The sequence below is a fragment of the Euleptes europaea genome, chromosome 19 (assembly GCF_029931775.1).
Source record: "Euleptes europaea isolate rEulEur1 chromosome 19, rEulEur1.hap1, whole genome shotgun sequence".
Lineage (NCBI taxonomy): Eukaryota > Metazoa > Chordata > Lepidosauria > Squamata > Sphaerodactylidae > Euleptes > Euleptes europaea.
This window is the reverse complement of record NC_079330.1, coordinates 11,640,844-11,655,402: the sequence shown is the minus strand read 5'-3', so window position 1 is coordinate 11,655,402 and position 14,559 is coordinate 11,640,844. Positions and strand designations below refer to the sequence as shown.

General features: G+C 50.4%; 1 protein-coding gene across 1 annotated transcript; it reads left to right on the top strand.

The window, feature by feature from the left end:
• The first annotated feature begins 3,855 nt into the window (after window positions 1-3,855).
• Window positions 3,856-10,805, top strand: AGMAT (agmatinase). Its single transcript, XM_056865366.1, has 7 exons — window positions 3,856-4,262; window positions 5,282-5,484; window positions 6,232-6,280; window positions 7,261-7,456; window positions 9,218-9,397; window positions 9,846-9,930; window positions 10,713-10,805. The coding sequence occupies exons 1-7, from the start codon at window positions 3,856-3,858 to the stop codon at window positions 10,784-10,786; spliced, it is 1,194 nt and encodes a 397-aa protein (XP_056721344.1). The 3' UTR covers window positions 10,787-10,805.
• Window positions 10,806-14,559: the final 3,754 nt, after the last annotated feature.

The following is a 14,559-nucleotide window of genomic DNA, read 5'->3' as shown; positions in this document are numbered from 1 at the left end:
AAAACGGAGGGGTCCCGGAAGCCGCTTGCGCCGGACACCCAACTTCTTGGCAGTTTCCTCATTTATCATGGTGCGGGCACACCCCGAGTCGACCAACGCGGGGACCTCTAACGGGGGACCCCCTTTGGGTAGGGACAGATGAACACGCACAAATACATTGTCCTCTTGGGCGCTTACCATCGGTGGAGCTCCTTGCACAACGATAGGGACGGTCTGCTGCGGAGCCCCCTCTACAGCAGACCGACGGCGTTTTTTGCCGGCTGTTCCCACTCTTCCTCCTCGCTGGAAGAGGGGGACGGGGTGGTGGCTTCCGGGGAGCCGTCCGAATCAAAGACGGTATTTGTAATCCGGGACCCCGATGGGACCGTAGAGTCGGATGCCCCATCCTGGGGGCGCGCGTGGAGAGCGGAGGGTGCGCCGGAGCGCCGGCTCAGTGGTCCACTTCTGCGGCGAGGCTGGCTGTCGGCGGCCGGTTTCGTCGGCTCGGTCTGGGTTTGGCGGGGGGGGGTCGGACGGCCTGAGCGAGAGGGGCATTGCGATGCAAAGTGACCCTTTCCCCCGCAGATCAGGCAGACGCCGGCCTCGAACCGCTTGCGGCGTTCCGCGGCCGAGAGACCCCCGCCACCCCCTTGCCGGAGTTCCCGGCCACGGTCACCTCGGGGCCTGGGGTCTCGCCCAAGCCGTTGCTTGGACAAGTTCAGGAGTTGTTTGCGATTCTCGATGTCAGCAGCATGGCGAACCCAACCTTCCACATCCGGGGGGTTCCCTTGCATGAAGGCCCAATGTTGGAGGTCTGGGTTGAGACCCTCCCTGAAACATTGTACCAAGGTAGCTTCACTCCAGTCCAGAATTCGGCTAGCCAGTGACTGGAACTCACTTGCATACTGCGCCACCGACTTAGTCCCTTGGCGCAGTTGCATCAGGGAGGCTTTAGCCCGCTCACCCAGAGTCGGGTCCTCAAAACGGTTTCGGAGTGCTACCATGAACTCGTCCAGGGTTCGCAGCACCGGCGAGCGGAGTTCATACTGCAACACCATCCAGGCAGCCGCCTCCCCTTGCAGTAAGGAAGCCACGTACTGCACCCGGGACTCCTCAGAAACGAAGGTTCGGCCTTGTTCCCGCATAAAAATGTCTACTTGGACCATAAAAAAGGTCAACTGGTCTCCCGACCCGTCATACGTGACTTTCAGGTCCCGACGGGCCGGGGGGGCAGGGGTTGCGGGCGGAACTACCGGCGCCCCGTCTGGGGGAGCACCGGCTGGAGGTTGCAACTTCAGCGCATCTAGGGTCGTGGCCATCTCACCCATTACGCGTTGCATGATCTCCATCTGCTCCTGCATAGCCCGGCGGTCTTCCTGCCACTGCTTTCGTTCTTCCTCCATGAGGGCCTCTTTGCGGGCCGGGTCCCCTTCGAGTCCCGTGCTGGGGAAGGCCAACCGGCGATCCTTCGCCGCAGTCCGCGAGAGCGACCAGCCCTTGGGAGAGTCCAGCCAATAAGTAAGCCCCCGGGGACGTCCGTCCCGATCTTGGTCGGGGGCGCGACCCTTCGGTTTCTTTGGCTTGGCTCCCTCCTCCTTCGGGTCCGGCTTCTCCGGCTCGTCCGGTTCCTTGGGGGCATCGGGGTTAGGGGTGGTGTCCTCGTCGGCTGACATTCTGTCCAAAGCGGTACAGCTGCAGTCCGAGAGGCAAGGACTTGCAACTTAATGTGAGAGATCCCCCTCTCTGAGTTTGCTTCTCCAAATCAGTTGCTCAGACGTTGATACAGAAACAATAGATTTATTGAAGCCTTCAGGAGATGAGACAGGCACAGGTAGAAAGTTGCAAGTGAGGGGCTATACGGGTTTACAGAATATATTGACTCCAGGGCACTGGGGCACTGGGGTTCACACTTATTGTTATGGGAAGTTACAAGCTTGGCATAATACAAAACATCAGACGGATCCCAGGAAGTCTGGTGCGGCTATCACACTTCCAAGGCCGCACCGGCCTGAGGGAGTACTGGCAGGAAGAACAGCGGGGGGGAAGATACATGGGCCATCAGGCCTGGCGCCTGAGACCAGAAGGTGTGAACTGCTTTTACGAGTTCACTGATAACACCGCAGGTGATGGAAAGCAGAGACACAAAGACAGAGACCCTCACACTAAGTGTTTAATTTTTTTGTCCATTTATATTTCTGAATGGAGCTCTTAGAGACGTTGTCACAGCAGCCCTTCAAAAATTAAAAACAAGAAAGCAGAGTGGCATGGGAAATCCCAAGTTGCTCCACCCAATTGATTTCTGGAGAGCAACGCTGAGTATTTGTCTCTCATACACACTTGGGGAGTCGGCTGTGTACTTCGAGGGGGGGGTGTTGGCCGGTGGAATCCGTCCCACTGCAGCTGATGGCCCAAGCAGATGCTCGCGTCTTCAGGAAGGGGTACGAGGGAAGATACAGAAAGAAAGAAATGGGGGGAGAAGGCGTTTGATGGAGAATATTCCAATAGGCTTCGGCATGACGCCAGGTTGAAAGCATCGTTTCTCATCTGGAGAGGATATTGAGGTGGTGTTGTTCTACAGATGAGCTGCTTTAGAGTTTTTAATTGCGAGCTAGCGGGGAGTGCTTCTGACCACGATCTTGTTAGAGCAGACCTTGTCACTCGTGAACTGTGAGGCAGTTTATTGCTAGTTGTTGGGGAAGTTAATTATTCAGCCTTTCGGCTCGATAAAACATTGCCATTCTCTTGCGCTTGAGAGGATTTGAGGAAATTCATGCCCTGAAGGAGATCAGCTTCTAAGACCGAGTCACATCTCTGGTCCACTTGATCATAGACAGCCTTCCTCAGTAAATGGAGGGCTGCCATAATTGGAACAGCAAAGAAAGGATGGGAATTCAGTGACTTCCTTACAGAAAGTTCTAGAAACTTATTTCACATCTCTGTATCTTCCCATCTATGATTTGTTAATGTCAAAACCATGGAGTTGAATGGAGGACAGTTATTTTCCTTTGTTTATTTAAACGGTGTGTGTTTCGTTCAGAACCTTTTGCCTACTTATAAAGAGCATCCTCCTTAAATAAATAACTGCCTTAAGTTATTCTGTACTGCTTTAGGCATCGCCCGAGTGCCAAGCCGTAGATCGAACCCGTCTCCCCTTTGCTGTTCAACACCAAACTCAGGCATTGAGCCAAGTGACCGTTGTACCTGCACAGGAGGTGAAATTGCCCCCCCCCCGCTCCACGGCCACATGGATGCAAGCTACCGTTGCAAAAAATTAAACTCACCAGTGGGTATTGGCTGGGATGGGTGGGAGGAACCAGGCGACCGGGTGGATTGGAAAGAAGCCGAACAAAAGAGGGATTTGGGGCCAGGGTGAGGGGTGGGTTTCCTGGCAAATCCTTATGGACCCCCGTGCCGTTCTACAAATAGTGGTAGAAACAGAGTTCCCCTGGCACTGAGCCAGACTGTTGATGTGCGAACAGCTGCAGATCCAGGCAGATTGGCAGCCGTGAACACTGCTTAGCCACAGTCGAACAAGATTTTCAACCGCAGTGCCGTTGTGTTGCTGTTCTTGGACTCCGCTTAAGCTGGGAAAAATACTTTTAGAGGCATTTCAGAAGCCCCGTTCCAAAGAGAATCTCAAAAGAGAGCAGACGTGGGGTGGGGGGACTTAACTGCTGGAGGTCCTGGAGTTAAGAGTCCTAGTATTAAAGGGTTTTTTTTCCTTTGGGGGGTACAAAGGTTTTGCCCTTTGAACTAGCAAAGGAGGAGGCGGTGGAGGTGAGCGAGCAGCGTTTCCCTCCTGGGAGGGACTCCTGTGCCTTAAAACCTGTCTAGAGGTCACTGCTTTACTCCCTAATTGTACTACCACCCCGCAGAATGGAGGCCCTCTTTTTCTTGGGGTGCAGAGCCCAGTCTCGGATTATAGTTTGCAAGAAGAGCTCCTTTCTCGGCACCCAGAGGCTCTCTGGACTGTCCCTGGCTAGCAGGTTTGGGTCTCCCTGCAGCCAAACTAGCCAGCAAGTTAGGGCTGCGGCTGGTTCTACCTGGTCTGCCTCCCTTCCCAGAGTTCGCAGTGGCTCCGGTTTGAAAAGCCTCTCCCAGAGGTTTGCCCAACGACGCTGGGCCTCTGACTTCAACGTACCCCCCAGCGCTGAGTTTGTGGCTAGGCCTGTGGGGGTGTGTTCTCTCTTCAAGCTGCCCATCCAGACCTCAGCGGAGGGTCTCGACGCTGCTTTTGTGGGGGTCCCCCTTGACACCGGCACTTCCAATCGTCCCGGGGCCAGGTAAGCACAGGGGGATGTGCTGGGTAGGGGGACATTAATGTTTGCTTAGGGAGCTGTGAACCCCTGGTCCCAATCTGGGCTCACCTGCTGAATCCACAGGAGAATACCACCTGTAAACAAATGCTTGAATCCAGCGAGGCAAATCTGCATGCTTTCTTATGTGCAGGTAATACGGGCGTGCATCTGTGGCGTGGCCCTCCCTGAATCGGCAGGATATAACATTTGGATGTGGCTGGAAGAGCTCATCCTACTTGTGAGCTGTTTATTGTGCATCACCTGAGATAACTAGACCAGAAGTCTGCAACCCCATGGCTCTAGAGCAGCGGTTCCCAAACCTTTGGAGTCATGGAGCACTTTTCAGGAGAGAAATTCGTCACGGAGCACTACTTTTCACCTAGCACCTGTATACTAAACCAAATGACAGTAGTATTGACGGTGGAAGGTAGTTTTAAGCATTTGGGCATGTTAAACATCAAGTTTTATTTCATTCAAAATTCACAATTTTGAGATCTTGTCACATTTATTTTATTTTTCTTTCCAATCTCTTCACGGAGCACTGGGAGATGTTTCGCGGAGCACCAAGGGCTCCGTGGAGCACAATTAGGGAACCGCTGCTCTAGAGAACCAAATACGGCTCTTTGAAAAGAAAGTGAAATTTCTACATTTAGGCATATTGGAGGGGTAGGTGGGATTCTGGAATGCTACTTATATGCTACTTACCCCACTAAAAAAACCTTACAATTATTGGTGGTTTACACATAAGTTTTCCACAGGGGAAATTAGCCACTGTGGGCCTTTTTCAGGTCAGGAAAATGGTACAGTGGAAAACTCACTTTCTGCTTGTTGTGGTCCAAATTTGAATTGCGCATCTATGCACCTCTGCACGGTGGCTTCCACCGTGCCCACCAGCCCATTCTGGGCATCAATCATTTGGTGGAGGAGATGGCCAGGAAGACCCAATCTGGGGCATCGACACTAATTGGATGTTTCCAAAGAGATTTCAACTGTCTTCCTGCCAGGTTTGGCCCTCGCCACATCCGAGCTGAATCTGCCATGGTGAGGAGATTTAACCCGAGCACCGGAGCAGATCCGTATCATTCTCTTGTGGTTGCTGATATCGGGGACGTGAACGTCAACCTGTACGACTTGAAGGACAGCTGCAGGCAAATCCGAGAAGCCTTCCAGGCGATCCTGGCGAGTGGTTGCATCCCCCTCACGATGGGTAAGGATGCCAGCTGAAAATTGATCAGTTAGCGGTCCAGGAGCCTTGGGAACAAAACTGCCCAACTTGACACGGTCTCCACTAGAGTTGCCAACCTCCAGGTGGAACCTAGAGAGCTCCCATAATTATGATTTATTTCCAGACAACAGAGATCAGTTTCCCTGGAGAAAATGACTTCTTTGGAGTAGTAGAAGAGTTGGTTTTTATATGCCGACTTTCTCTGCCACTTCAGGGAGAATCAAACCAGCTTACAATCACCTTCCCTTCCCCTCCCCACAACAGATACCCTGTGAGGTAGGTGGGGCTGAGAGAGCTGTGACTAACCCAAGGTCACCCAGCTGGCTTCGTGTGTAGGAGTGGGGAAACAAATCCAGTTCACCAGATTAGCGTCCGCCGTTCATGTGGAGGAGCAGGGAATCAAACCCGGTTCTTCAGATCAGACTCCACCGCTCGAAACCACCGTTCTTAACCACTGCACCACGCTGGCTCCACCTGGAGCCTATGGCATTATACCCTGCTGAGGTCCCTCCTCTCCCCAAACCCCATCGTCCCCAGGCTCCACCCCCTGAAATCTCTAGGAATTTCCCAAACCAGAGTTGGCTAACCCTAGCTGTGTTTGCTGGCAACACAGACTGGGTCTGTGTTGCCAGCAAAACAAGAACACTCCAGTGGCTGGCATAAGCTGTATGGGGAGAGAAGCCCTGCTTGCAAGACAAGCATTTTACGACGTCATCTTTCCTCTTGCAGGTGGAGACCACACAATAACGTACCCCATCCTGCAGGCCGTTGCGGAAAAGTGAGTCAATATGAGGGGCAGCCACTTCGTAGTTGTGGGCTCGAGACGCTCTACATCGCACTTAGGGAGTCAGCGTGGTGTATAGAATCGTAGAATCGGAAGGGACCGCCAGGGTCATCTAGTCCAACCCCCTGCACAATGCAGGAAATTCACTACTACTTCCCCCACACACACACGCCCAGTGACCCATACTCCATGCCCAGAAGATGGCCAAGATGCCCTCCCTCTCATGATCTGCCTAAGGTCATAGAATCAGCATTGCTGACAGGTGGCCATCTAGCCTCTGCTTAAAAACCTCCAGAGAGGGAGAGCTTACCACCTCCCAAGGAAGCCTGTTCCACTGAGGAATCGTTCTATCAGAAAGTTCTTCCTAATGTCTAGACGAATGTCTGTTTAGTCTGCAGAGATCAGTTCCCCTGGAGAAAACTGCTCCTCTAAGGCATTATACCCTGCTAAGGTCCCTCTCCTCCCCAAACCCTGCCCTCCCAAGCTCTTCCCTGTAATTTCCAAGAATTTCCCAACCTGGAACTGGCAACCCTACTGGCTTCGCAGAGCAGATGGCCGAGCCAACATAGTTCCTCTTGCACCTGTAGCCTTACAGAGAAGAAGAAGAGTTGGTTTTTATATGCCGATCTTCTCCACCTTTTTAAGGAGAATCAAACTGGTTTACAATCTCCCTCCCTTCCTCTCCCCACAACAGACACCTTGTGAGGTAGGTGGGGCTGAGAGAGTTCGGAGAGAACTGTGACTAGCCCAAGGTCATCCAGCAGGCTTCATGTGGAGGAGTGGGGAATTGAACCCGGTTCTCCAGATTAGGGTCCGCCACTCTTAACTACTACACCATGCTGGCTCTCTGCTGCAGTTGCACATCGTTATGTACCACTGCCCCCAAGAATTGATGTGTTATTTGATGGGGGGAGCGAAGCTCGATGGCCAACTGTCTCTCACATGCCTGTGGCATCTCTTTCGCCTCCTCTTAGGCATGGCCCCGTGGGGCTGGTGCATGTGGACGCCCACACGGACACGGGAGACCAGGCGTTAGGGGAAAAGATCTACCATGGGACGCCATTCCGGCGCTGCGTGGACGAAGGACTCCTGGACTGCAAACGGGTCGCTCAGATCGGGATCCGAGGCTCCTCCTACGAGCGAGATCCTTATCAGTATTGCTGGGACCAGGTACCCGTCTTACATCGTTCAGTGAGATGGACCCTAGTGCACGTGCAGAATTCCATGTGGCGCCATCTCATGGTCCTTCTACTTGCTGCAGCTCAGTAAAGCTCATTTTTGAGCTATTGGCCATTTATGCAGGGTCGATTTTGATGCTCGCTCAAAGCTCCTTTTAAAAATCTGACCTTTAAAATGCCTATTCACGGTCCCGATGCAAGAGGAGAAAGTCAAACAAATTCCACCCCCTGCTCACCTTCTTTTTCATTCGCATAGCCATTAGCAACCATCATTTGCTCAGCTAACTCGTGGCTGTGATTCTTCATGCTTTCTTGAGGGGATGCTTCGAGGCAGGGACGGAGCAAGTAAAAATGATTGCATTAAAGGGGCTCTTAAGAAATGCGAAGCGGTGACTTCTGGAATGACGGTTCAGCGTGAAGAACTCAAAAAAATATATGCAGGGCACTTCAGCCTGGAATGCGCTGCTAATTACCAAGCATAAATGGCCATTAAGTCTACTGACGTACAAAAGGACAGGCTACTGAAAAGTAAATTCATACTCAGGGGAAACGAACTTTGATGTGGAAATACAGATTCCAGGAGCTCAAGCCAAATAGACTTCTTTCCATCTGTGAAACGTTGGCATCGAAGGATAGTGGCAAGCTTACCAACTGATGGAATAACTGGAAGTAATACAGGATAGAAGGGAGAGACTTTGGATTTCATTGAGGTTAGAGGAAGAAGAGCAATGGAGTATTCCTTCCAACACCATAGCAACCAAGCCTGCCTTTCGCAGCTTGGGCTCAGAGAATTCTCCCAAGAACCTCCTTCCGGCAACACTGACTAACCATTTTTGGGGGTACCAGCTCTAGGTTGGAAAATAACTGGAAAATTTAGGGGTGGAGCCTGAAGAGGTCGAGGTTTGGGGAGGGGACGGACTTCAGCGGGGTATAATGCCATAGAGTCCACCTTCCAAAGCAGCCATTTTCTCCAGGTTGAACTGATCTCTGTCAGCTGGAGACCAGTTATAATAGTGGGAGATCTCCAGCCACGTATAAGGCAGCTGATGTTGCATATTGCATCATAAGTTAAAGAGTTTCCACTCTATAAAAGTTTGCTATGTGTGAGCAAGGCTTGGTTAAACAGTGAAGGGAGGGGCTGTGGCCCAGTGGTTGAATATCTGCTTGGCGTGCCGAAGGTTCCAGGTTCACCCCAAGGCATCTCCAGTTAAAAGAATTTGGTAGTAGGTGATGTGAAAGATCTCAGCCTAAGACGCCAGAAAGCCTCTGCCAGGCAGAGTAGACTATGCTGACCTCGATGGACCATTGGTCTGACTCAGTATAAAGCCGCTTCATGTGTTCCACCACCTAGAGGTTGGCAACCCTACTAACAATCCTAGATGGGATGAAAGCTTAGCTTCCCTATGATAAGCACACATACCACCTATTCCTGCCTTCTGAGCAGGAATCATCTGCCAAATCATATCTGCAGTGGGCAGGAGGGGTGATTCACACTTGCTGTAGAAGACACTCGAGACCTCGGATGCTGTCACAGAATAATGCACTTTCAGTGTACTTTCAATGCACTTTAATGATCCTTTGCAAGTGGATTTTGCCATTTCACACAGTAAAACCCAGCCGCAAAGTGCATCGAAAATGAACCCAAAGTGCATTATTCTGCACGTGTGAAAGCGCAGCTCATCACTCGGACTGCATTGATGCGTGAGATGGCCCGGGAGTTTCGCTTCACAAGCTTTTCGCTTGTTCCCAACAGGGCTTCCGAGTGGTCTTAGCAGAAGACTGCTGGATGAAGTCACTGGTCCCTCTGATGGCCGAAGTGAGGAAGCAAATGGGAGACAGGCCTGTCTACATCAGCTTTGATATCGACGGAATAGACCCTGCCTACGCTCCAGGCACCGGGACTCCAGAAATCGCCGGTCTTACTCCTGCCCAGGTAAACGAAAGACAGTCATTGCAAATTTAGAAGCAAGACATCTTCTATTTATATTAAAGGTGGGAGATTGGAAGGAGCTAAAGTTTTCCTTCTCTTAGCAGACTCCTCTCAAGTAGCCAGATTTTGCCTCCGGTCTAGTGGGATTCATAAACGTCTGATTGAAAACCTTTTCCCATAGAAGATCTTTCCTCCTCTTCTTCAAATCATCCCTCCCAGAATCATCAACTTTTATTATTTTATTTTATTATTTTAACCTAACTTTGATTTTTATTCAGAGCTGATATTGTACCGAAATAAAACTTGATTGATATATATTAAAGGTACATCTCATGGGGCCGAGTTTGGTCTACAGACGGTATTGAGGCTGCCATCGTGGCTCCCGAGACCACACCACCACCTCCCGCCCCTTCCCAATTGGATATCTTGCTTTCTGTCACTTTCAAAATAGGCGCTGGAGATCATTCGGGGCTGCCAAGGGCTTAATCTTGTCGGTTGCGACCTCGTTGAAGTGGCTCCCATGTACGATCTTTCTGGTGAGTGGATGAGCCACAGCATACTTCCGTTTCTGCCAGCATCTACACGTCGCGTGTCAAATGCCAGGCCGTTGCCTCTGTCTCCCCTTCCACAATCTTTGGGGCTAGCGCCAAGAGTATCCAGTCAATGCACGGAACAAGAACTTGAAAGGGAAACGATTTTCCCACTGATGGTCCCTTGCCCCACCCGCTGAACACCGATGTTGGTGTTTTATAATGCTACTTTGCTTCTGTAAACAGCCCAACTTGAAGTACTTGAAGGGCTGTCATATAGAGGAGGGTGCCGAGTTGTTTTCTGTTGTCCCAGAAGGTCGCACCAGAACGAACGGGTTTAAATTAAATCAAAAGAGTTTCCATCTAGACATTAGGAAGAATTTTCTGAGTTAGAGCGGTTCCTCAGTGTAACAGGCTTCCTTGGGAGGTGGTAAGTGCTCCTTCCCTGGAGGTTTTTAAGCAGAGGCTAGATGGCCATCTGTCAGCAATGCTGATTCTATGAACTTGGCTTTGATTCCCCACTCCTCCACATGAGCAGCAGACTCTATAATCTGGAGAAGCGGGTTTGATTCCCTACTTCCCCACATGAAGCCTGATGGGTGACCTTGGGCTAGTCAGTTCTCTCCGGACTGTCTGAGTCCCACCTACCTCGCAAGGTGTCTGTTGTGGGGAGAAGGGAAGGAGATTGTAAGCCAGTATGATTCTTCTTAAAAGGTACTGAAAGTCAGCATATAAAAACCATCTCTTCTTCTTTATGGTTTTTTCTTTCTTTCTCTCTCTGCTTACAGGTAACACAGCTCTCTTAGGAGCCAATCTGCTCTTCGAAATGCTGTGCGCCCTCCCTGGAGTGAAGACGACATGAGCCGTTCCAAGGAAGCTTCCCATTCATGTCGAGCAAAAATCTGCAGGGAAGCAGGCCTTAGAACTTCACATGACCCTTGTAACTTTCCTCTTGCTAGCTGCAGCCTCTTCAGACATCTGTGGCACGAGCCCTGACCATCTCCGCTTTTCAAAATATGACTGTATTCTAGTCCTCATTGCTGCAGAGAGAGAGAAACTGAACAGTTGTCTTGAGAAACGAAGTCCAGGGTTTCTATTGCGTTGGTAGAAGTTGGCAACCCTAACTGCATTTGGCACCAAACAGGCATCCCAGTTGGGGCCGGCTGCAGAGCCAATCCAGTCCCCTCCTCGAAAGAGAATGTAGTATTTTTACACAACAAGCAAACGTGAAAATGTTTACAAGTCTGGTTTGTTACCTTGCATGAATTTATTTGGAGTACAGGAAATGGGGAAAGGGGCAAAGAAATCCATTACTCCAGAAGGGACTGGGGGGGAGATCAGCAGCGTCACGCTGTTACAACTGTACTAAGAGGCTTTCCCCCCCCCACCCCCAATTTAGATTGGAGGTCACAAGTGCACAACAGCTGACCACAACTTCATGGGTCTATCAAAATACAAAGCGTAAGTCTGACAAATTGCTGTGTGATATAATATCACATTTGCAGTGGTTAACAATTCAGTCATTGCGCACACAAATCTATCCAGTAACGATATAACACTTAAGACAATCAGGAGATAGTAAGACGAAGTGACAAGAAACAAAAAAGGGAGAAAGTCCTTGTACATAAGCTAGAAGAGTTCCTAGTGAGGATATAAATCCTTTCTTCTTTCCTTGGTTGCGAGAGACTTGCGTTCCAAGCTTTCAGGTAAGCTCTTCTAACTTATGTATAATGACTTTCTTATATAGCTACTGGATATATACGTGCATATGTGTATGCAATAACTGAGTTGTTGACCACTGCAAATGTGATATTATATTATGTTGCAATTTGTCATACTTATGCTTTGTATTTTGATAGACTTATAGTGTGGGCATATCTTGATTTTCTTAACAACTTCATGGGCCCAAGTGCCAAGATGACCGGCGTCATTGCAAAACTCCAAAACCGCAGTGTGATCGCACATTAAAATAAGTTTATTTCAGTTGCGAATCTGTTAAGTCTTAAAAGCAGAACAAAAATAAAATAAAATAAATCAGTGCCTGTTCACAGTACCATCCAAAAAAAGAAGACAACATTTTTGCCCAATAAATTATTTGTCCCCGCCCTGCCCCAAGTATCAAAAGTGCAAAATGTTTTCGCCTTCTTCTCAAAAACCGATCCTGCCTGGGCGGATTCGGACTAGTTCCCGGCAACGTTTTACAGAAGACAAAATGGATGCTGTTAAGGCAGCTAAGAGGGATTTATCACATCTAGGTCAAAAGAAACGGCAAACGGCACATTTGGAGTCAGATGCTAAACTTGATTCCCTCCCCCCCCTGCCACCTTTTGAAGAGGCTTCACTTCGGATTCCAGGGGGCTTCACATGTTTGGGGCACAGGCAGCGGAAGCGCTTTGTTCTTTAGCTCACGGGATATGATTACCCGGGGGGGGGGGGGAGATCAGTTCATTTCAGACCCACACAAAATTTCATTCATGGATTTGCTAAAATTGGCAGAAGGTAACAGCCCTTTTGGCAAAAGAAAAGAAAAGCGGGCCTGAGTTCCTAAGTTCCTCGCGGCGGCACTCTACTTTGTAAGGTGGGGAGAGAGAGAGAGCCCCCCGCTTCCTCTCCGCCACGTTCGGGCTCAAATCAGGCACTCCAAACTGGGCACCCCCGATTCCTCCCTAGTATCGCGCCCCCCCAGCCACACCCAAAACAGAGGAGGGCAACGTGTGTGTGTGACATGTGATTAAATGTCCAGGCAGGATGCATGCTTCCTTTTCAAAGTGCCTTAGGCCTCTGCACCCTGTTAGGGCTTGCCACTGACTGCTGCGCTTCAGCACTGCGCCTCTGGTCAGGTAGGGAGCCAGTAGCAAATGATGGTAGCGGCTGCAGCTGGCAGGAGTTGGGGAGGCAGGAGCTCCCAGGAGCAGGTCCCCCCCAACCCTGAAGCAGTCTCTGGGAGATGCCGGGGGGGGGGGGGTAGGGGAGGGAGCCTGCTCCACAGCGCACACAGGAGCACCGCCACAAGCAGTGTTTGCATTGGGGCTGCCAGAACCTCCATGTCCCTCCGCTGCATTGGCAGGGGCCGTCACGTCTTACTGAGCACCACTGACTGGCAGAAGGCAGGAGGGTAAGCCAGCGCCCCTCCCCATGCTGGCCGGGTCGCAAAGTCCCATGCTAACTCCGCACTAGGCATCCTTGCTAGAAGCTTTCTTGATTTTCGGCATTCTGGAATATTTTTTCCAATCCTCCTCCTGGCTACCGTTTTTGGATCTTCCGGGTTCCTCTCCTGGGTAACCTAAAATTTCATTCTTATGAAAACCAAACACATACAGGTGCTAGCCCTGTTATTCGAACTGGGCAGATTAAATCATCATTGCAGTGTTTTGCCCTACAAGGTCCGTGCAATTCCTTGGCCGGCAGTGGATCCTACAAATGATGGACATGAGTTCTCCCCGCCAGAAGACAGCGATGTCGTTGGCTTTACGGCGCTCCGGGCCCCTGGTTCAATTACTTCTCACTAATGCATACCTGGCTGGGTTGGTTGGGAACTTTACAGAGCCCAAACGGCTGAGTATTGCTTGGGCATTGTTTCGGCTAGCTCACAGACTGGTGCTTGGAAGCACCTCTTCTTTCCTGAACCGTCTCTTCTTGCTCTCAAGTTTGGCCGTTGAACAGAACTGGCCTGACCTGTTTGCAAGGATATTTGCCACTACTGCTGCAGAGGCTGCTCCTGAACCGTCTCTTAAAAACTGCCAGGAAGAATTCTACAGCAAGATGTTCGCATGCGTGCTGGGAACAGCCTTACCCCGCTATAAAAAGCAAGGATTTCCCACGCACCTGTTAAGGGACTGGGGAGGCAGAGAGACAGCAGAGTCCTCAAAGCCAGCTTGACAGATACTACCATGCCTCTTCATTTGCTAACTGCATGATTTCTTCCATCACAGAAAACTTCTGAAAGCTGGTTAAACCTAATCTGAGAGGCACAAGAGACTTTCCGAAGTCCCTTGATACAACAGAAATGTGGTTGAATTACTGTCCTAGAGATGAACCAATGCTGTTCCGAAAACTGTCAGGAGAGCTACTTGCGATAAGGAATTTTACGTTTTTCTTTCACTCTGGCTCAGACCAGGTGATCCCTTGCAATCTAAAGGCAGGGTTTTAGCACTATGGCTGTACAAGTCTTAAAAATAAAGAGAGACAGAGAGAACACTCAGGAAGGCATCAGAACATACGCTTGAAATGGCTCATGATCTCAAAGGTACTCACGGCTGGGATGACCCCCCCCCTTCCCGCCCTGTTGATGGCTTAGCTGGTGAATTCCAGATGTGGGTTTTATTGCACAGGGGACCTGGAGGGCATGCATTAGGCAACCCCCCTTCCTAATCCTGTCAAACTTTTGGTACAAAAGGGAGATACCCCCAAACACATTCCAAATCACTTACCACCTGGGGGGACAGGGGAAACCACAAGGTAAGAACTCCTGCCACAAGATGCAGAGAGCTCCCTGCAGAGCGGGCCCTGGAAGATGCGCCACAGCCTAAGCAGGGGGAAAAGGAGGGCCCTGTGGCCCAGGTTCGCTTAAGTAAAAACACAAAACCAAAATAACAAAAGAAAACCAGTACACAAAACGAGCTCCCGTAGCAGCTA

Excerpts from the sequence above, each read along its gene's own strand:
- AGMAT (XM_056865366.1), top strand. The coding sequence starts at position 3,856 with ATGGAGGCCCTCTTTTTCTTGGGGTGCAGAGCCCAGTCTCGGATTATA. Across the intron at positions 5,485-6,231 it reads TTGCATCCCCCTCACGATGG|GTGGAGACCACACAATAACG; the intron begins GTAAGGATGCCA and ends TTCCTCTTGCAG. Across the intron at positions 7,457-9,217 it reads ATCAGTATTGCTGGGACCAG|GGCTTCCGAGTGGTCTTAGC; the intron begins GTACCCGTCTTA and ends TGTTCCCAACAG.